Source organism: Cucumis sativus, chromosome 7 (genome assembly GCF_000004075.3).
Source record: "Cucumis sativus cultivar 9930 chromosome 7, Cucumber_9930_V3, whole genome shotgun sequence".
Lineage (NCBI taxonomy): Eukaryota > Viridiplantae > Streptophyta > Magnoliopsida > Cucurbitales > Cucurbitaceae > Cucumis > Cucumis sativus.
The window spans coordinates 15,463,868-15,485,084 of record NC_026661.2 but is presented as its reverse complement, the minus strand read 5'-3'; the positions used below and the strand labels follow the sequence as shown (position 1 = coordinate 15,485,084).

General features: G+C 33.1%; 2 protein-coding genes across 3 annotated transcripts; both read left to right on the top strand.

Annotated features, from left to right (window-relative positions):
* The first annotated feature begins 2,855 nt into the window (after window positions 1-2,855).
* LOC101221913 (GPI transamidase component PIG-T) lies at window positions 2,856-9,340 on the top strand. Its single transcript, XM_011660886.2, has 6 exons — window positions 2,856-3,220; window positions 3,330-3,584; window positions 5,113-6,375; window positions 7,904-8,050; window positions 8,150-8,330; window positions 8,883-9,340. Exons 2-6 carry the CDS (start codon window positions 3,348-3,350, stop codon window positions 9,062-9,064), a joined length of 2,010 nt encoding a protein of 669 aa, XP_011659188.1. The 5' UTR covers window positions 2,856-3,220; window positions 3,330-3,347; the 3' UTR covers window positions 9,065-9,340.
* A 6,539-nt stretch (window positions 9,341-15,879) lies between these two features.
* On the top strand, window positions 15,880-20,097 carry LOC101203388 (probable myosin-binding protein 5). Of its 2 annotated transcripts, none has more exons than XM_011660883.2 (3): window positions 15,880-17,038; window positions 17,728-18,901; window positions 19,839-20,097. In XM_011660883.2, exons 1-2 carry the CDS (start codon window positions 16,456-16,458, stop codon window positions 18,594-18,596), a joined length of 1,452 nt encoding a protein of 483 aa, XP_011659185.1. In that variant the 5' UTR covers window positions 15,880-16,455; the 3' UTR covers window positions 18,597-18,901; window positions 19,839-20,097. The 2 variants fall into 2 exon arrangements, with proteins under 2 accessions (XP_011659185.1, XP_004139633.1); XM_004139585.3 differs by having other exon boundaries at window positions 19,604-20,097.
* The last annotated feature ends 1,120 nt before the right edge of the window (window positions 20,098-21,217 follow it).

The following is a 21,217-nucleotide window of genomic DNA, read 5'->3' as shown; positions in this document are numbered from 1 at the left end:
ACCCTCGATCTTCAAAGCACTCCACAAGCAAGACAGATCAATTATAACTTGAATGCTCCAAGTATTCGTGCATTCTACCATAAGAACATACGAGAACAAAATTCTTCATTTTACAATTTTTAGATTTCATTCATCAAAATTATTCTTTTTAAATGTGAAAATTACAATCTTAATTATACTAACTAAAATATTAAATAAAAGGTTACAACGTTTAATTTTATGCCTTTTCAACTACCTTAATAAATGAAAACATATAAATACATAATTCCTTAAACATTTAATTTTATGACTTTTGTGTTGTTCAAATAACTTTTCAATTTTCAAGCATTGCATCTCTTCAACTTTTTCATTTGATTCAATTATGATTTGTTGGTTTGTACCACTCATCACTCTCAAAGTGAATATTCAGATAATTTTATACAACATTCGTGTTTGTCATATCGCCCAAATATAACTGTCACAATCTAAGGGCTTTTATCTTATTCAAATTCAATAGTACGTCTCGACCTATATCTCAACCTCATGATAATGTCAAAATCTTCTTGCTTGAAGGAGACCTTCTCACCAAGTAATTTAAAACGGATAATGTTCTCAAGTTCATCCTCAATCCCTCTCAATAAGATGTAATTGCACGAAGTCCATTGAACACCAACTTAACGTCCAAGAAATGACCAAACATGGTTTTTCCAAACATATACATTTGCCTAGGTGATAACTTATTTCTAATGTTCGGGATGGCCTTAGCTAAGTGTGAACAACACATCAAATTTGCAAGGAAGAATTCGACACAATGAATTTTGGGGACAAAAGCATCGTCAAACGGGAAACACACACAATAGAATAAAATAAGTAATATGTCTTAAAACTTAAGCAATCGTGAGCCAATCTCAATCGAGAATAACATGAATTATTAATGTTACTAGGTCCTTTGAACTGAGATGCAATGAGATTGTCGTTTTATATGCATTGTATGATGAATTTTGGGTGAATCTACCTTGAGAACTGATAATTTGTAGAAATACAAGTTATTATGGCCTTTTAGGTAGAATAATGGAGTCAAAATGAGGGATAAAAGTGTAGCATTGCTTTCATAGAAAATTTATAAAGATAAGAGAACATAGCTTACATAAGTTTCCATGCCTAATTTACCATACTTTTTAGTGTTTTATTGTAGAATAATGAAGAAAATAAGAAATATAGTGAATCTCAGAAGGAACACGTGCAAAAGCTTACGCAAACAGGAAGATATTTCGGTGATTAAAATTACCATGCAAGATGTCACGTCATCACGCGAAGAGATTCACTAGAAGACAAGAATGACAGTTGGTGTTGATGTGACTTGACAATACTGCATTCGGCGCTGACATGCATAGAAAATAGAAGTTTCTCATCTAAAGTAGCCTATATATAAAGCCTTCATCTCTACCGAGATTAGAAAGGTCTGAATGGACCAAAACTAGAGAGCTCTGAGAGGTTTGTCTTTGTGAGAGTTGGTGGAGAGAAATAGTCGTTCCACCTTCTATAGAAGCTCTTTCTTTTCTCCACCTCTTCTTCAGTCAACCTTTGAGTGAGAACATAGTGGGAGATTAGAGAGAGAGAAACCACAAACGTTTCTCCGTAACTTGTAAAAGAGCCAAGGAATGCACTTCTATGCATTATGTGGCTAGGCTCCTTTCCTCTTTGTCTATATGTGTGCTTTTGTTGTAATGTTATTGACTTTTATATATTCTTATGGTCGAAAGGCCTACATCAATCAATAGATTATACTCTAGTAACTTTATTTTCAGTTCTTTGTTGTTCATCTTATTAATGTGTTTTAAGTAGTTTAAGTTTATGGTTTGTATTTGATAGAGATTCTTTAGTTATAATTTTCATTGTGTTTAGTTGAGCTTAACTCAAGCGATTGGCCAGTGTTGGTCTCCGACTGCCCAAAAGAGTAAGTAGTTAGGACATGGTTGAACATGCACAAGAAGAAGTTTGGAAACAAACTCCATTCTGGTGTTTTGGCTCCAATCACTTGTATCCGGAAAGGAAAACAAATGGTGTTTAGGCGTTGCAAGATTGCTCACCTTAAATATAAGTTGGTCAAGAGATCTATATCATATCAAGGACAAATCACATGACTTAGATCACCTAGAATACTAGAACTTTCCTTCATCTCTTTGAATGCAAGTTAGTTCACTTTCCACAATTACATCATTCCATGTCACCTTCTACAAAATCTCTAATGTAAATAGTAGACTTGATATACACTTATACATGTACTTCATACTGTAATAATATTATATACTGCCTAGATGAAGAGTAGACATTACAACTAAATTTTAATAGAAATTCCCTGTGTTCCGATCTTGGCTTACCTAGGAAACCTCTCGCTTCGCTTACACTTGGACAAGCGATATGAAAACTTGTACACATGCATATCATTAGGAATCAACAACACATAGGTAAGAAAATGCCTCTTTTATCGCATGATCCTGACCTAGTTGCCCACTAAGTCACTCACTTAGAGTTTAACATAAAACATTTATGAATGATTGTTGCATGCACATACATATAAAAAAGTCCTACTCATCAATTTAAAGTTTGATTAAATTGATTGTTTCATAGTCATACTATTAAATTAATTATATCTTTTAGCTCATTCACGCATCTAACCAGTGTTGAGTAAAAAATTTATCTAATAATAAATGTGAAAAATGTATTTTCAAAAAATCATTTCAAAAAAAAATATAATTTAGAACAAAAATCTTGCAAACTATTATGACAAACAAAAAAAAAAAAAAAAAAATACTAATTTTAAAAAAATGTGCTGCTTTACTACTACTACTGTATGGATTTGAGTTCCTATAAATTTTCTAAAATGGGGGGTTTTGCAGTATTCTCCGTGAAAAACTCTTCACTTCGCATCTCCATCGCCACCTCCTTTCCCCATGCCATTGAAGATGCAAAATTGAACTTCAAATTCATACTTTACTGAAAAAGCAGCAAGAAATTACTATTCCTTGCCTGGATTTCTCCGTCGTTGCTTCCGCCGTCGCCGGGAAATCCAAGCCAGAGCCCTGTCTGCTAGAAATTGATCGCTATCCCTCGCTCCCTGATTCCGTCACTCCTCCACTCATTTTTCTTCGAATTCCTCTGCGCTTTCCCCTATTTCTCTGATTATTTTTCTTATGAAACCGCTCACATCTCCGCCTTCAATGTCAACGGAGGCCATCGGGTAATCTTTTTCGATGAAGATGGTTATTAAAGCTGAGTTTTTAAGTTACAACTTGAAGATTGTCTGTTTTCTTGTTAATTTGGATCTCTGGTTTGCTTCTCATATGCAGGATCCGGTACTGAAAGCAATGGCGTCATTTCTGCGATTAATTTCTTTGCTTTGTTTGCCAATCCTATTTGCTGTCTCAGTCAATGGATCGGTATCTGAGGGTACAGAAGAAGATTTCTCTGAGGACTTATTGCTTAAACCCTTGCCTGATCGCAAGGTGTTGGCGCATTTTCACTTCCAAAGCAGAGCTCCTTCGTCCCGCTCTAACTCCTATGGTCGCCACCACCACCTATTCCCTAAGGCTATTTCTCAGCTGGTACTTTTAGTATTTCATTCTTTCTTTTTTCCTTTTCTATATGTGTGTGAGATGTATCAACTATTTTCTCCTATGCCGTCTCGATTGAGTTCCTTGAAATTTGTCGAGAAGTGATTTTTGTAGTTCTTTGTCTAAGCATAGTCAAAACATAGTGTTGCGAGGCACTGTAGGGGCATTACTTTAATTTCAAAAATATGAAAGACCTCAAAAGGGCCTGTGAATTGGGTAAAATCAAAGGTGTTTCTGGTCTCCTTGAGCCGGGTGGTCCTGTGTGGGAAAGTGTTATGCAGAAACAAGAATGAATTGCCACTTTGCATTTGGAGCTCTTTACTATCCCCACATTGAGCGCTGGAAGAAGAAATTGAGAGAGTTGAAGATTATATTTGTGCAAATTGATGCAAGGGTGTCCATGTGTAGCTAGCAATATTTGAAAAGCTGAAGAAAAATTACCAAAACAATTTATTCCTTTATTTCTTTATTTTGGCAGTGCATTTTGTAAAACCCCTTTTCACACAATAATTTGCCGAAGATCTTAATCCTTCCAGATGTTTTCCCTTTTATGAAACTGTTGCTTATTGATCATTTTGGTCTGAATTGATGTCACATAGAATAATTCTCCCCTTCAACTCGCCATTTTCATATAAATACTTGGTTGAGGTGCCATAGGATGAACCAAACATATGAGAAGGCTTGAACCAAACATATGAGAAGGCTTAATCATGGTTGAGTGCACATTTTTTCAAGGTTGTGGTAGAACATATTGTTCCAACGCTGGTCCTGGTTTGTGCTGGCTTTTGTGTGAATAACAATGACTAGAAGATTTTTTGAATGAGCCGAGGAGGAGACTAATAAACATTGAACATGTAGTTTCATGTTTCAAAATGAGATGACCTTGATAAGCTCTTTTGTAATTATACCTCTTTGTCGAAATGGTCAAATAAAGGCTTGCAACAATTGACATCAATTGTTTTCCTTGATGAACCCATCATGGTTTGACCTAGTGGTAAAAAGGGAGACATAGTCTCAATAACTAACTAAGAGGTCATGGGTTCAATCCATGGTGGCCACCTACCTAAGAATTATTTTTCTATGAGTTTCCTTGACACCCAAATGTTATAGGGTCAGGTGGGTGTCCCGTGAGATTAGTTGAGGTGTAGGTAAGCTGGTCTGGACACTCACGGATATAAAAAAAAAATGGTGATGTCTCAACCCCTAATATTTTGGTCTTTGCATTAGCTATTCATATTAATATTATTATAATTTTTGATTCATATTGAAGGAAAAGCTTAAAAGCTTGATAAATCTGCCTAATTCTTTTTGCATGAGAAAACCATATTCAGTCTCCCTCTGATTGTTTTTTCTGTCTTTCTTTCCATCATTTAAGTTTTCCCCTTTGCATCAATAAGGTTCTATGAACTAATAAAGTCTGGTGGGTGTAATTATACTAGTACTAATGCATGGATTCCTGCCAACTCTTGATAAGTCAGATGAGCTTTTTTGGAGAGTTAAAGTATAATTGCTTGTACAGGTTCATAAATATCGAATTAAGGAAATGGAACTGTCTTTCACACAAGGTCGTTGGCGATATGATCATTGGGGTGGATTTGATTTGATATCAAGCAGCAATGCGAAACCTTCAGGGGTTGAGTTGTGGGCTGTTTTTGATGTTCTACCAAATGAGGTTGATGCAACTTGGAAAAATTTGACTCATTCACTTTCGGGTCTTTTTTGTGCTTCAATTAATTTCCTGGAGTCTTCAACTTCTTACTCTGCCCCTAAATGGAGCTTTCATCCTGAGTCTGAGAATATGAGGTATGGTACATTGCCTCGTGAGGCAGTTTGCACAGAGAATCTCACACCATGGTTGAAGCTCCTTCCTTGTCGTGACAAATCAGGGCTTTCAGTATTGATGGATCGACCATCTATCTACAAAGGATATTATCACTCTCAGAGATTGCATTTGCTGTCATCTGAATTTGATTCAAATGCTGTGGATTCGGCCATTGTACTTGACCAGACACTCACGGTTGTTCTTCAGCCTCACAATCACAGAGGGACTTTAGGTTATTCAACTGCAACACAATTACAACCAAGCTGGTCTCTCAGCACAATTTTTGGGAGGAGAGTCATTGGAAAATGTTCTCTCGCGAGATCTAGTAATGTTTACATTCAGCTTGACAGAGGTCTCATGGCAGAACTGCAAGGCATGTTGGGAGAACAAGAGATGTTTTCAATTGCAAGAGCTGGCTTTGAAGGTTCTAGAAGCAACCCTGCTTTTGAATTGTCAGCTAATCCTGATAGAGTACACATGGAGATGAGCAGCAGGTATGACAAGCACGCATCTGTTCTTTACATGTTTATGGTAGCGGAGAAGTACGATGACTCTGAACCACTTGACTTGAGATTCACATGGAAAATTCCTGTAGCTTGGTCTATTCCACAAGCACCATTACACGTGACCAGGTTTTTACTGGGTAGTGGGAATGAAAGAGGTGCTATTGCCTTACAGCTAAAATCTACAAAACCAAGTGATCGGTTAATGCCTGATACTGTGTTTGCAGACAACTGTAGCTTGCTTGTTAGAGTTTTTCAAGTTGTTCCTTGGTATATAAAGGTGTATTATCATACTCTTCATATATTTATCAACGATCAACCCCATAAAATTAATAATGTTATTGAGAAGATGCAAGTATCACCTTCTAAAGACAAGGTTTCACCTGGGGTGATGGAGATGCTCCTGAAACTTCCTTGTGGATTGAAATCAGCTGCCCTAACCATAGAATTTGACAAGGTACTTTTAATAATTTTCCCCAACTAGTGTGAAATGATGTTGCTAATCTGACTTTTCCTCACTTTGTCTTAAGAGATCATTGAAAGGGTCAAAACCTAGGAAACATGGAACTCTACCATGGGCAGGGTTAGGTGTAGGTGTCGTTGATAGACACATAGGGCCCAGGACACATACGAGCTAGGTGATTTGTGTTGCCCAATTTTTTAATTGATTTTTAAGAGGAAATATAGGCGGGCTGGAAAACAATGGAGTATTTTTTCCACGGCATGTTGATGACATGTCATATAACTTAGGATGCATGGAGAATGTGTTGTTTAGAGAAAGAGAAGACTAAAATAAAGGTTAAAGTACCATTTTGGTCCCTATTCTTTAAAGGAAGTTTGTTCAGTTTTAGTCTATACTTTCAATTGTCCAATTTTAGTCACAGTATTTTCAATAAATTTATTCCCTCTAATAGAGAGATTGATTTTGGGATCTTCATTCATTAGATGCTGGCATAGATTCTTGAATGCTGGATTGTTTGTTGGTTAATGTTTAAATTACAGTAATCGTGTACTTCACCTCTTTTAATGTTTTTGCGCTTGTGTTTTCTTTTTTAGTTAAATTACAAATTTATGTTTAAATTGTTAAGTTGAGTCTCTAAGTTCCTAGAGTTGTGTTAGATCCTTAATGCTTGAATATTAGAAAGTGACTTGTAGGTGCACAAATTTTCAAATTTGTGTTGCTATTGGGCATGTTAGCCATGTGTCTATGCATCCAAACACTTGGCTGGCACAGATACTCTATGCAGTGTCTGGGCATCCTAGGCCCCAACATTGAAAAAATAGACAGACTCCCTCTCCCTTACTTTAGATAAATGCCATTGGAGGGGGAAAATTAGGGAGGGGAAGTTTGTCTAAACTCCTTCCATTAGAGTTTGGGGCAGTTTTCATAAACTCCTTGCTGTTTGTTTTATTTTGTTTCCATTTTTATGATGTTTAGTCTCTTGTCTTGTATAAGAAAAAAAGTAAAAGAACTTAAGTTATGCATGTCCAATAAACTTTTCCGGCTAGTTTCCATTTATTAGTTGGATATGGAATTTTTCCTCTATTAATTTAGAGTTTCATTTCTTGTGGTATTTATCGGTTGTTATTACATTTTGTTCTTTGCTAGTAATCATCTTTAGTTTGTTTCTAAGAAGTACTAGAATTTTCTTGTTTAGAAATAGACACATTTGTTCCTGAACTCCACAGTAGATAAAACCTTCGATTTAGCACCATCATTGTTTTCAAATATAGCAAAATGAATCAAAATATTAAATATTTCAGAATCTATCAATGATAGACACCGATAGAATCTGATACAGTAATGATAGTTCTATCGGTGTTTATCATTGATAAAATATGAAATTTTGCTATATTTGTAAATATTTTCAGCAATTTTGTCATTTACAACCATTTTTGAGTATTGTTTAGATATCTTTTTTTGTAGAGCTTGAAGTGTGGGGTGTTTGAACTTGACTGTCTCTGTTTCCCTGATGTCTCTCTAGGGTTTTCTGCACATTGATGAATATCCACCAGATGCTAATCAGGGATTAGATATCCCATCAGCCGTCATAAGTTTTCCAGATTTTTCCACAAGCACGCAGTTCGTGGAAAATAACTCCTCGAAATCACCAATCTTGTTGAAATGGCAGGTGATGTTTCCTGTTGCATCCTGTTAGCTACTGTTTTAGATGTGATATACGCTTTATTTGATTACTAATTTCAGTTATAATTCTTCATCCATAATGCAGGGGCAGAATCCCATTCTGTCTTACACAGAAGTATTGCTTGTTCCTTTTACCACTCCTGATTTTAGCATGCCCTATAATGTGATCACTATCACGTGCACGGTGCTCGCATTGTATTTTGGATCTTTGCTCAATGTCCTTCGAAGGCGTGTCGGTGAAGAGGAAAGATTTATGAAGAGCAAAGGTAAAACCAAGATTTCGTAGTCTAGCCTTGCTTTTCATTTTCAATAGATGGAATCAACAATGGTAAATCCCAAGCTAACTAAAAAGCAACAATTAAAATGTGAAACTGTCAAAAACTCAATTTTACGAAGATATTAATGAAATATATAGATACCAATGCCAATGAATATTTTGGGTAGAAATCAAGAAACGTTTACAAAATTATTTCTATAGTAGATCAGTCATTAATCTCTGTTTCATATCAAAACACATACATATACATACATACATACATACATACATACATACATACATACATACAATGAATTGTTGGAAATATAAAAAGGGCCATGAATGTTTGATTCCCACTTAATAACATAAATGATAGTATACACAATAAGAAAATGAAATCCTTCCAGAAAACTTGTTTCATCCCCTCGTCTTGTTCCCTCCTGTCTATATTTGAAATTCTTGTAACTTGGTTGTCTCCTTCTAAACCCTTGGATTTACGGTGAAACAGTCATTTTTAGGTCTTCTTTGAACTTGTTTCATTATTTTTTTTTTCTTGTGGCAGCTACAAGAAAACTTCGTGTTTTGCACCTTGTATCGAAGTTGTTGGCCAAACTTAGAGGAAGGCAGTGGGAACCCTCCGAGTCACAATCACCTTCTTCAGTCTCCAACTCAAAGTCAAAGCTACTCTTTAAAGTGATTTTGGTAGCTGGGCTTGCTGCTGCTTGGCAATATTATTTTGGATGAGGTAATTAAAAGAATTCAAGTTCTGATGTTCAATGTACCATAGTTGTCAATTAGGTCTTTCTTGACGCACATTGTGATTTATTTGCTAACTATACCCCTAATTTTTGTCGCAAGGGTAAATTAACACACTAGTCTGCTTGGCTTTAGATCATTTTCCCTCACGAATATGACATCTTTGAAAAACATTTGTAGGAGTTTTTTTGTTATGGCAACTACATTATTTTTTGGCACTTTAGATATTTAAGGGGGGAAGAGAAAGAGAAGGGATTGGTTTCATATTGTTTATCCACGGTGATTCTTTATAATAGTATCATAAGTTGTAAATAGGCTAATATAATTTTTTCTTAATACGGCGGTTCTCTATTTCATCGCTAGACCGTTGTAGTTAGGTTTATTTTGTTCTAGTTACGTTTATTTTACGGTGGTGTTAAATTTTAAAATGAGTTTAAAATCTAAACGTTTATATGTAGGTTAAATTACCATAAAAGACTATTAAATATTATGTATTAATTTTACAAAGAAATACACATATTCTGAATCATTTTTTTCAGAAATATATTTTAAAATTAATTGTACATTATCTTGAAATTATTAATTTTGTAGTCATTTGAAACCAAACATTAATTTCGTTTTGTTTGTATTAACTTTTTTTTTTTGGACCATTCAATTTTAAAAGCATGAATATCTTGAAATGTAAATACATAGCTATAAAAAAAATTGAATTGCAATAACACTATAAATAAGATAAATAATTTTGTTTAGACAATATAATATCAACTAGACAAAAAGATATGCAATTTGACTATGTTCTTCATTCATCTTCATTTCACGAACTGAACGATCATGTTTTTTTCATTGACATCCTCGTGATTTCTTTGTTACGGTGAAGTAGATTTGGCTGAAATAGGAATATTTGCAATTTTTTATATTTAAATGTATATGAACACATATTGAAAAATTATTCAAAGTATTTAGAAAAAGAAAGAAAAAAGGAGGACGAGTGAAAAATAGATATGAAAAAGGAATAGAAAAAATAGAGATCGAAAAATAGATATTTGGGAGGAGTTTTTCATTAAATACTAAATAAACATTTATTCTAAAATTTGATTGAATGTATTTTCTAAAATGATTTATTTCATAATCTCATTTTTCTAAAATTTATTTTAAACCAATACCAAACATCTCAATTTATCTTAACATAAATTATTTTAAAAATTAAACACTTCAAAAATCAATACGTTTAGTGAAGCTACAAATTGTTATCTAATGTGATCTTTATGATTTTCTATTGAGTTTTGATCTTTATTTCACTTTACTTCTCCAATCTACCTTGTTAATGTGTCCTCAGATATTTTTTTTTAATTCTCGGTTTACATGTCCTTTCGTTATAACATGGGTTTTATCTTTTTTAAGTTACATATGTGCTTGTTCATATACGACATTTGATGTAGTTTTATGTTTTTGTTCATATTGGTACAGTAGTGTTCATACGCAATTTGACGTAGTTTTAGTTGCGTATGCTTTTGTCCTCGGTTTATATATTTCCTTGTGTTCAAGTGCCTTCCATTTCTGGGCTAGCCTACTTTTCTTGGTTATGTGCATTATATATATATATATATTGATGATGGTCAACTTTTGTTTGCGGTAGAATATTGTTCTCTTTTTTCTTTCTTTTTTTTGTCCCTCTCTTACTTGTTTGATTATATATTGCTTTACTCCATTGGACTCTAGTTGTATTTATTTGGTATGGTTTTTAGTGGAGCTTTCACTTGTGATTTTTACTTAGGCATTTATAACTTTTGTGTTGTTGGCATGTATGGTATGAGGTTTATAGCTGCATTTGATGACATTGCGTACATGAAGATTATTGCATGTACATATGAAGTTTAATTTCCTAATAGTGAACAAAATTCTTTCCTCTAAGACCGAAAAAAAAAATTAATCGTTCTATTTTTTCTGTACATATATTTTCGGTGCATGTAAGTTGTTACAATTTCGTATTTGTCATGCGTATGCGATGATAGGTCTATAGTTGAAGGAATGCGTTCATGTCCCTTTCCATGTTTATCCTTTCACACATAAGTGGTCAACGCGGTTAAGGATTCTAATGGAAGTTTGTTTTCTTTGTTCTTGTAGTGCACTCGAGTACCTAACGAGATATATCTTAAGGTACTAGGGTATCAACGTCGTCACACATGAAAAAGGTCTTTAAATTTACATTTTCGTGGTTTTTTTTTTTTTTTTTGTTATGTTTTTAGTACATTTGTAATTAAATTCCGTGTTTAACACTTTTGTAAGATGGACTTTTAAATTAACTATGTTTAAATTTACACATAGGTTTTTGTTAATGTTTTAAGCATGTCGTTCACTTCATGCATGTTGCTCGTTTTTTGTTGGCTTTCCATGCGACGTTATGCATTGTACATCAACCACCATTTCAAAACAATAATAAGATTTTTAATTTCCAATCTACTTCATAAAACAAATAAAAGGGATAAAAAAACTCAAATATGTACTTTTAATTAATTGTTTTTTTTTCACAAAGAAAAAAAAAGCCTCCAAACTTTTCAATATTAATTTCATAAAAAAAACAAAATTCGACATGTGTACATGTTACCTTTTTTAAAGAAAGAGGCAGGAAAAAAATTCAAAACTAATGAACATAGAACAGATGGAAAATTAAAAAATTACAATTTTCAATAGCTTTTGTAAATGGGTGAAAATAATAGGGAGATTTTGAATGTAAATATTTTTTTATAATTTGTAATTGCTCGTCTAATTGTTACATTCCAAAAAATCATAATTCTATGATACAATAAACTTACTTTAATTAATCTCATTTCTACTTACATCTTTGTAAAATATATACGTATAAATAAAATGAAAATGTTGTCCATGAAATTTTAGAAAACAGTAGGGAATCTTAGGGTAAGTAATTTAGTTAAAAAAAAAAACTTTCATATGAGAATTTATAAATTAGTGAAAGTCATATAGTTGTTTTCAAAAATGAAAAAAAAAATCATCAAATCAAATATTTGATCTCCAAAGTAGTATGGTAAGGATAAGGAAGCTTCATAGGAAATATATAAGAGGATACTACAATTGCATTGCATGTTAGTATTATTGGTAAGTTAATTAAAAATGACATCCGAACTTAAATGCTTCGTTGATGTAATAAACACAATCTCAGTCGTTCACTTTAGAGATGACACTTACCCCTAAATCCCAAATCTATTTACAAATCACGCCACGTTTACATACACACACTCACATATGAGTGTGAAAACTTATACTAGGTGGAAAAAAAACAAGCTTCCTTTACAGTTTGTGACCATCTCCTCCACCATTAGCAGGTTCTCCCTTCATATTATGTGGAAAATGGACCCATAAGAAATTTCCGCTGTTGTATCTGCCTTCACAATCACCCAACGACAGATGCTCCTGATATTGGAACTCACATATCAGCCGACACTAGACATAGGATTAGACACCTAGCCTACTTCAACATGATACACACGTCTGACCTTGTGTGTCGGCAAAGTACGCAGATGGACATACATTGTTTCGTAATTTTGTGCCATCTACTACGAACAAGGGCCGACTTAGAATCGATGGAACTCATCAACGATGAGGAGATGGTTGCCATCTTCTTTCATGTGTTGGCGCATGATGTAAAGAACCGACAGATCCAAAGGGAGTTGTAAGGTCCGGTGAGACAGTTTTTTGACATTTTAACATTGTCTTGATGGCCGTTCTTCGTTTGCATAACGAGTTATTGGCTACACCACAGTCTATAACGAGCATATGCATAGATTTGAGGTAGAAATCTTTCGAGGTTAGGGCTAAACAACTTACCGTTTCCTTTTAACTTTTCTATTGAAACTTGTCGAACTTAAAAAACATCGTTCAATATTCGCTGCAACATTGGCTTGGGGCATTAGATGACACGTACATCAAAGTTAACATGAAAGGGAGAAGTGGCACAAATGTCCTTGACGTATTCGATATGAAGAGGGACTTCATTTTCGTTTTAGCTTGCTGGAAAGGATGTGCAGTGGACTCGCGTATCCTATGGGATGCAATTTTTTGACCTAACGGTATGATGGTTCTAAAGGGTGAGATATATGTTCCAATTTGTTAGTTCTTTCTTGGTTTAACCCCAGCCTTAGCATAATGGAACCTCATATTCCCGGGTTTTACTACCTGTGCGATCCGGGATACCCAAATGTAGAGAGTTTTCTAGCGCCGTTTAGGGGGCAACATTATCATCTATAGAAGTGTCGTGGTGTCGGAAACACTCCAACAACACTAAAGGAGTTCTTTATCATGAAACATTCTTTTGCCCAAAATGTGATTGAAAGAGCGTTTTACCTGTTGAAAGGACGCGTGAAAAATCCCACTACTTGGTTCAAATCCAATGTCAAACTATTATGACTTGTTGTATCCTCCATAATTTAATAAATTGGGAGATGACGAACGCTGACATATTGGATGACGAAGATGAGGGTGATTCGACACACGTAACTACTAGTGATGATGATATCACATACATTGAGGCCTCAAACAAATGGACTCAATGCTAGGATGCACTTATTTCGTTGATGTTCAACGAATGGAAGTTGCGTAATGAGTAGTAATGTTTGATTTGTAGTACACCCCCGTTATTGAAACGGTTCTAGGATTCGTATTTCCCTATTTCTTTGTTGTCCTCCTATTTTGTATAATGAGACTTGGTTTAAAAAAAGTTTGTCCTTCATGTTTACTCATTTTAATGTTTCGTCGGTTTATATGTTTATATGTTTTTTGTTTCGTACAATACTTGTAATGATTCAATTTTTTATCAGAATGACCAGTTCATCAAGGAACCGAAAGCATTCTTGGACACAGGCGGAGGAGGCATGCTTAGTAGACTGCCTCATGGACTTGGTTAATGCGGAGGGGTGGAGGTTGGACATAAGTCGTTTCAACTCTTTTGAATGTTTGTAACAAATATTCAGAAGTCGTCCATAGTAGATACAGAATATAAAGGTCATATAATATTTTCAAACTAAAAATTTGAAAACGTGTATCTAAAATCATTGATTTGAATTTAGTTTCACCATATTTCGTTTCAACTCTTTTGGTTTTGTGCTTATGTCTAAATATTAAATTTTTATCATCTAAAATAGTAGTAATTTTTAAATTTAAAAACACATTCTTAAAAAAAAATGTTAAAAAATTTAGCGTGTTAATCTAGACAAACATAAGAAAGAGATAACTAATTTAAGATAAATTAAAGACATATAAAAAAAAAAAGGTTTTTATGTCATTTTACTTTCTTAATTTAATTAGAAAAATAAAATAGAAAATAATGTGGAAGAAAAAATTTCATTCTACACATCTACATAACTAAAAAAAGAAAAAGAGAAAAATAGTTTCAAACAAATAGAAAACAAGAGAATATTTACAAGGAAAAAAGAAGATATTTGTACAGATCTCCAATACCGAATAAATAAATCTTGTTTTTTCTGCATTTTCTTCTCCTTCTAATTGACGATGTGATCGAGAATCACTATTTATCTTATCTTCTCATCTTTCTCGTTTTCTTGCATTTCCCTCCCCACTTGACAATGATTTGTTGCTTCAAGAAAGCAAATGAATACCATACAATTATATTGAATAAATTGTTAGAAAGTGTGAGTCAGAGTTAATTATCATACCTATAAAAATTATTCCACTACACATGAACTTACTCAAGGTAATAAATATTTTTCTATCAAATATAAAAGCAGTCAGGGAAATGGAGAGAAAGGGCTACCACTATTCATGAATGACAAAATTGTCCAAGAATACTTATAATGAAAAGAGTAAAATAATGGACTAAACAAATTTCTTCATGCAATTAATTATAAAATATCAAAAGTTTTTTTTTGAATGGAAGGATCAAATTTGGTTACATCTTTATTTTCTATGATAATATAAAATAGTTCAAGATTTCTTTCTTTTTTTTCTTCATTTTTTTTCTCTCTTTTTCTTTTTTTTAGAAGAAGATTTTTTAGATTTTTTTTTATCTTTATTGTATATTCTCTTTGTTTTAATTTTATTTTTATGTTAATTTTTTAATTTTAATATTTTATATCGTCAATCAATTAGTGGTAAATTACAATTTTCATAATTTAAATGTAAAATATGATAAAACTTTTGGGTATTGTGTTTCAAAATATGAAAATATAAATAATTAAAATTTCAAATTTCTTATATTAAGAATAATAAAAACAATGATAATAAACTAAAAAATGAATAAATATAAACAATAATAACTTTTTTTCATTTCAAAGAAAACAATTATAAATATGAGATTTTAAGGCTTTGAAAATGGAATAATTTTGCAATCTGTTTTACTATCTACAAAAAGATAAAAAGCTCTCACTATTTATGTCCTTAATTTAATTTTTTGTACCTATAATTTTCTTATCTTGTCTCCTTATATAATTATGAACTATAAATATTTTAGATACAATCATCTTTATACTTATAAAAAACAAATAGAAATTTGCAAAAATAACAAAGAAAAAAAAGTGTTATTAATTATTTTTAATTATTTTTGTCATCTAATATAATTTTTCTATAAGAAATTTAAAAATAAAAAATTTAAATTTAGATAACCAAATTTAAACTATGTTTATTATTATTATTTATTTTTGTACGAAGTCAAATAGAATATTTTTATTTAAATATTTTTTAAAAAAAAGGAAGACACGTGGGTCTCACGGATAAATAAGTTAATATTTAGTAATTATAAATGATTGTAATATAGAATCGAGAATCATCTCTAAAGTTTGGATGAAATCATATCACGTTCTGCTTTTTTAGCGGCAACACTGTGTCAACCACATCATTGCCGCATGTGTTTTCATCTTCTTCTTTTTTTTGCCCTTTTAATTTCTTCAATTCCTCCATCAAATCTTGACCATGATCCAACCATGATCCAGAAGACGACATAGCTTTAATCCTTGTCTTCTTCTTCTTCTTCTTCTTCTTCTTCCTCTTCCTCCACCTACTCTGCCCCTTCAAATGGACACCTGATTCAATTTCCCCTCTTTCCACCCCAACCCATCATCAATTTCCCTCGATTCTTACATGGGTTGTCCCAGTTTTGCAAATTTCTTCACTTTTTAATCTTGCCCATCTGTGTTATTCTGGTTTTCTTTTTTTTTTTTTTTTTTGCTCCCTTTTCGCCTTCTTTTACCTACTCTGTTTCTGTTTTTTCAGCTTCAGCTCTTTTTATGCAGTTTTTGGAAAGCTTTCTGGACGGTATTTGTTTCTCAACTCTCATAGTTTTTTGTTGTTTTTCTGATTTTTCTTAGTTGCTAAGTTATAGAAAGAGTTTGAGGTTTTGGTAATTGAAATCGATGTCTTTCCACGAGATTCATTCATGGACTTTATCTGGAATAGTTAGAGCTTTTCTTGACCTAGCTGTTGTTTATTTTCTTTTGTGTGTGTCGGCCACTATGTTTATCCCTTCCAAGATTTTGAAAGTTGTTGGGTTTTGCTTGCCTTGTCCCTGTACTGGATTTTATGGGAATCACAACACTAATTTATGTTTTCATAAACTCGTTGTTAATTGGCCTAAGAGGAAGATCTATTTGGTGCTCGATTTGGTCAAGAATATGTTTCCTTTTGATTTAATTTTGATGGATGATGAAAAAGTGGGGAATTCGAATAGGAATTTGTTAAGGGAGAATGGAATTTCTCGGTTGCAATCAGAAGTTTGCTGTAGTACTGCCCCAAGGTTACAAAATCTGGTTGATAATGATGGTGAACATGATGGTAAGGGTAAGAAGATTATGTACCAGAAGCCGAGGACTAAAATCCGACGGCGGAGGAGAGCTACCATTGACAATGGGAAATTGTCCAAGGGAGTCTGTGAGGAGAATGAAACGAGAAAGGGAAGGGAATTTGTGGCATTGGTTGAAAGACAAGACTTTATTACAGGTGTGTTATTTGATTAATTTCACATTCTTTCATCCTTTTTCTTTCTATTTATTACCATTTCTATATTTGTTTTTCTGGTTATGCACATATTTTTTTAGATTAACAGAACTGTTGCTAAATGATTTGATGGCAGCCTATTAAAGGACTTGAACGCCAGAGTAATAGTGAAGAAACATTGTCTAATTCCTTTTTTTCTTGTCCTATTAATTTATAGATGCAGCTGAGCTAGCAAACAAGAACTACAGCATGTTTGGGAGTAATTCTAGAGTGGTTAAAATAATTTTGTTATTCTTTGATATTGTTCAAAATCAATTTAATGGTATGAAAAAGGTGTTTGAAAGTGTAAAATTAAAAATTAAATTGATTTTGAGCGGCTAAAAGTGTGCTTTGATATGAGAAAAGTGAATTCAACACTTCAGCAATCACTCCCAAATATGGACCTAATCAACTCAGCTAACAACATTAGCTTATATCCATAGAAGACAACCTTCCAACTAGAAAGTAACGAACCCACTTACCCTATGAAAGAAATTGCTTGGAAGCTGTATTGAATTCATCGGGGATTCTCATCTCTTTTGCTTTGTTTTATTTTGTATGTGTGTGTGGATGGGGTGTGGGGTATGTAAAGGAGGGGTTCTATGTCAAATTTTTTGCTATATAATTATGTTTCTGTGACCTTTCCATTTCAGATGATGGTAATGAATCAAATCACCTGGACTTAGGTCAAAGAATCTGGCAAGGCTTTGAATCAAGTGGTTCACTTGGCGAAAATAGTTATATGAATAAAGGTTCTTCCACCGTAGGACAAGGTACCAGTAAAGCTGAAGAGAGAGCCATTATTAGAAATGAAGCAAGTACTATTAGATTGTTGGAGCTGGCCCTTGAAGAAGAGAGGACTGCTAGGGCATCTCTTTTTGTGGAACTAGAGGAGGAGAGAGCTGCTGCTGCTACTGCTGCCGATGAAGCAATAGCCATGATAACACGTTTGCAAAATGAGAAGGCGTCATTTGAAATGGAAGCAAGACAATATCATAGGGAAGTAGAAGAAAAATTTTCTTATGATGAAGAAAAGATGAATATCCTTCGAGAGATCCTTGTCAAAAGGGACATAGACTATCATGTTCTGGAGAAGGAAATAGAAGCGTATAGACAGATGGATTTTGCAGAAGAAGAACTGTTAAAAGGAAACCAGGATTTCATTTTGGATGAACATACAGAACTGTCTGCCACAGCTCATTACTCAAATGGAGATCCACCCATTGTTTATCCAATTGGAAATGCTGTTTCACTTTCTAGGAGAGCAAAGTTGAACGAACTGAGGGATAATAGCTTGTTATCTGATCATATTGCTATTGATGCAGCTCCACACTGTGGTGGTTTTGAGAAAAGCTTTCTTTCTCGTGGGGCACTTCAAAATTTGGAGCACATAACTCACGCAGTCAATGATTTAGGAGATTCTATCCTTGATATGGAAATAGATGTTCAAGATATTCATGTGATTGATGAAAAACTCCACATGGAAGGCACTAAAGTGGAGAGAAGAAAATTTGATAATTGATTCAGCTGGCATCAAATGGTCCTACAACTATGGCAACCTTTGGAACATCTAATGTCTAAAGTAGAGATTCACTGTATAGAAGTAAAATTCTAGGCTGTTGCAACGTGCTCCAGAAGAGTTTTTTTCTATGGTAAATAGTGGAAGGTCGTGTCATAGAGCTACGGGGTTGGAAGGGTCAGAACTTCTCCATCTGTGAAGAAAAAGAAAGAGCAAAATGGAATCTCCTGTTGAAATATCAAACTCCAATATATTTGACGATTTGGAGATGCTTTTTAACAGTTTTTGTTAGCCTCCTCTCTTTTAAGGTATGAATTATCTGTTTACTTTATCTCTTGAAATTGAATTTGATTGATTTGGAAAATTGCAGATATTAATTCCATTTTAGTGAAGAAAAAAAAAAAACTTACCATAAATTACTATTAGTGCTTAAGAAAGCAAATTATGAATCTAAAGATGTGACAGAACATTGGGAATGTGCAAGAAGAAAAATAGTGTAAAATCAAATCAACTCAATAGGAGCTATGAAATATTATCCAAATAATTTCCGCTAATTAATAGTTTCTCTTCCTGTGATTTCTTCTGCTTGTATGGTTGTTGCTGCAGCTTATCAGCATTCCTTGTTCTTTATAATTAGCTTTAATCATTTACTCAACATATTCAAATTTGTAGAAAATCAACTCGTTTATTGGATAAAAAATTGAACTTTTTGTTTAGTAGTATCTAATAGATTTATTACCCACAAAATTGAAGATGTGGACTTATTAGAACCAAAATGGTAAGTTTAAGGACATTAATAAGACACTTCAAACATTAGGAATTTATTTGACACACAAATGAAGTTTAGGGACTTTTAGATATTGTGTGTAGAAGATTCTCATGAAGGTTCTCGTTTGCATATCTATACAATAAGGGTCTTCTATTAATCTCTACTAGTTGAATACTAAATGTGTTGCATGTGTTTCATTTATGTCTATACATTCTTTTGATTACCTTTCATGTTCATGTAGGTTTAGATATTCTCTGTGGAGGATGGAACTGATGGATTTAAACTGGGTTTTATCCTCGCACTTTATAGTATATCGATATTGAAAAGTATGTGTAGATCAAGAACTATTGATCAAGGAACTCATAAAGTTCATTCCAAACATAAAGAAGCATGGAACATTATTTAGAGAAGTTAGTAAGTAGTAAATGTTAGTTCTTAGTATTTAGATTCCTATTAATAATAATACTAATTTTCAGGTCAGGAGGCCAAGACTCATATATGGATTGTAATTGCCATTCTGTGAAGAAGAATTTTGGGTATACTCTTTTTTTTTTCAGATGTATTATATTTGTAACAGTTTCGTTTGTAAATTAATTATATCTCAAGCTGAAGCTTCTTCACTTTGAGATAGATGCTATGTAAAGATTTAAATAGTGTTTGTGATTCTGTTGCAAAGATTTACATATTGTGTTGTTCTTTCAGACGAAATAAAAATTTGTTAGCATTTCTCCAAAATTTTCTTTTAACAAACTTTTATTCCCTTTGTCCCTAAACTATAAACTATACTTTTAGTTTCCATCTAAGCATTAGGAGAAGATTTGACCTTGTTAATTATTGTTGACATATTAATATTATATGATAACAGAAGAAATTTAGTAGAAATGTAATTATTTAGCTAACATGAGTTTATCTGTATGAGGTTTTTGGTTCAAACTTTTCACCCAAAAAAATTATTGTTGACATTTAGATATGTTGGCTTTGTTGCAATGTTAGAGTTCAGTTTTTGAATAGCACTTTGGTTTTAATTATTTATTAATAACTATGGTGAAGATATGTAATTAAATAAAAAATAAAAGAAAAGAAAATTTATGGTAAATTCTCCTCATTATGGTTGAATATGAAATTTTGATAAATTAGTTCCTGTCACGTCATCACAATAAAATTTATTATACTTATAATTTGATTGAGTTTTGGGTAGTCAGTTTTATTATCTCTAACCTAACTTGATTGGATTTTGGGTAGTCGAGTTTTATTATCTTTAACCTAATTCAAGCTGCTATGGAAAAATTGGGTTAAAGAATAATGGGTCTAAACTCGTCAAGTAAATGGGTCCATGTTTAACTCCAAGCCCAATGGGTAAGTGGGCTCAAGTCCAAGCCACCAAGAAAATTGGTCCAAGCCTACCTAAAATTCATGAAATTTTCCTATAAATAGAGACTTTTTCAAGATCTTTGGTTGAAGGAAGAATTGAATTTCTAAAGAATTGAAGACTCAAACTTCTAAAAGCATCAAGCGTGCACGCTAGATCATTCCTGTTACAATTAAGTAATAGTTTCATTTTTTCAAACTCGGTGTTGAAAAACGTCAAGAACGTCAACAATATTGACATGATCACCCATAATGTTGGGGGGAAGAAAACATCTAAATAATATATTATGTTTTCTCCAACACTTGTTGCATGGTGTCGGGACTACATTAGTAATATGTCAGTAATAAGGGGTTTTTAAAATCACATAACCGAAAGAGAAAAGAAAAGAGAAATTGCGTGAGAGATTGAGAAGAAGAGAAGAACAATCCATCGTGCTCGTCGTCGTTGTTGCCCGCTACCGTTCGTCATCGTCTGTCCCTGCTACTA

Excerpts from the sequence above, each read along its gene's own strand:
- LOC101221913 (XM_011660886.2), top strand. The coding sequence starts at position 3,348 with ATGGCGTCATTTCTGCGATTAATTTCTTTGCTTTGTTTGCCAATCCTA. Across the intron at positions 3,585-5,112 it reads CTAAGGCTATTTCTCAGCTG|GTTCATAAATATCGAATTAA; the intron begins GTACTTTTAGTA and ends TTGCTTGTACAG. Across the intron at positions 6,376-7,903 it reads TAACCATAGAATTTGACAAG|GGTTTTCTGCACATTGATGA; the intron begins GTACTTTTAATA and ends ATGTCTCTCTAG.
- LOC101203388 (XM_011660883.2), top strand. The coding sequence starts at position 16,456 with ATGTCTTTCCACGAGATTCATTCATGGACTTTATCTGGAATAGTTAGA. Across the intron at positions 17,039-17,727 it reads AAGACAAGACTTTATTACAG|ATGATGGTAATGAATCAAAT; the intron begins GTGTGTTATTTG and ends TTTCCATTTCAG.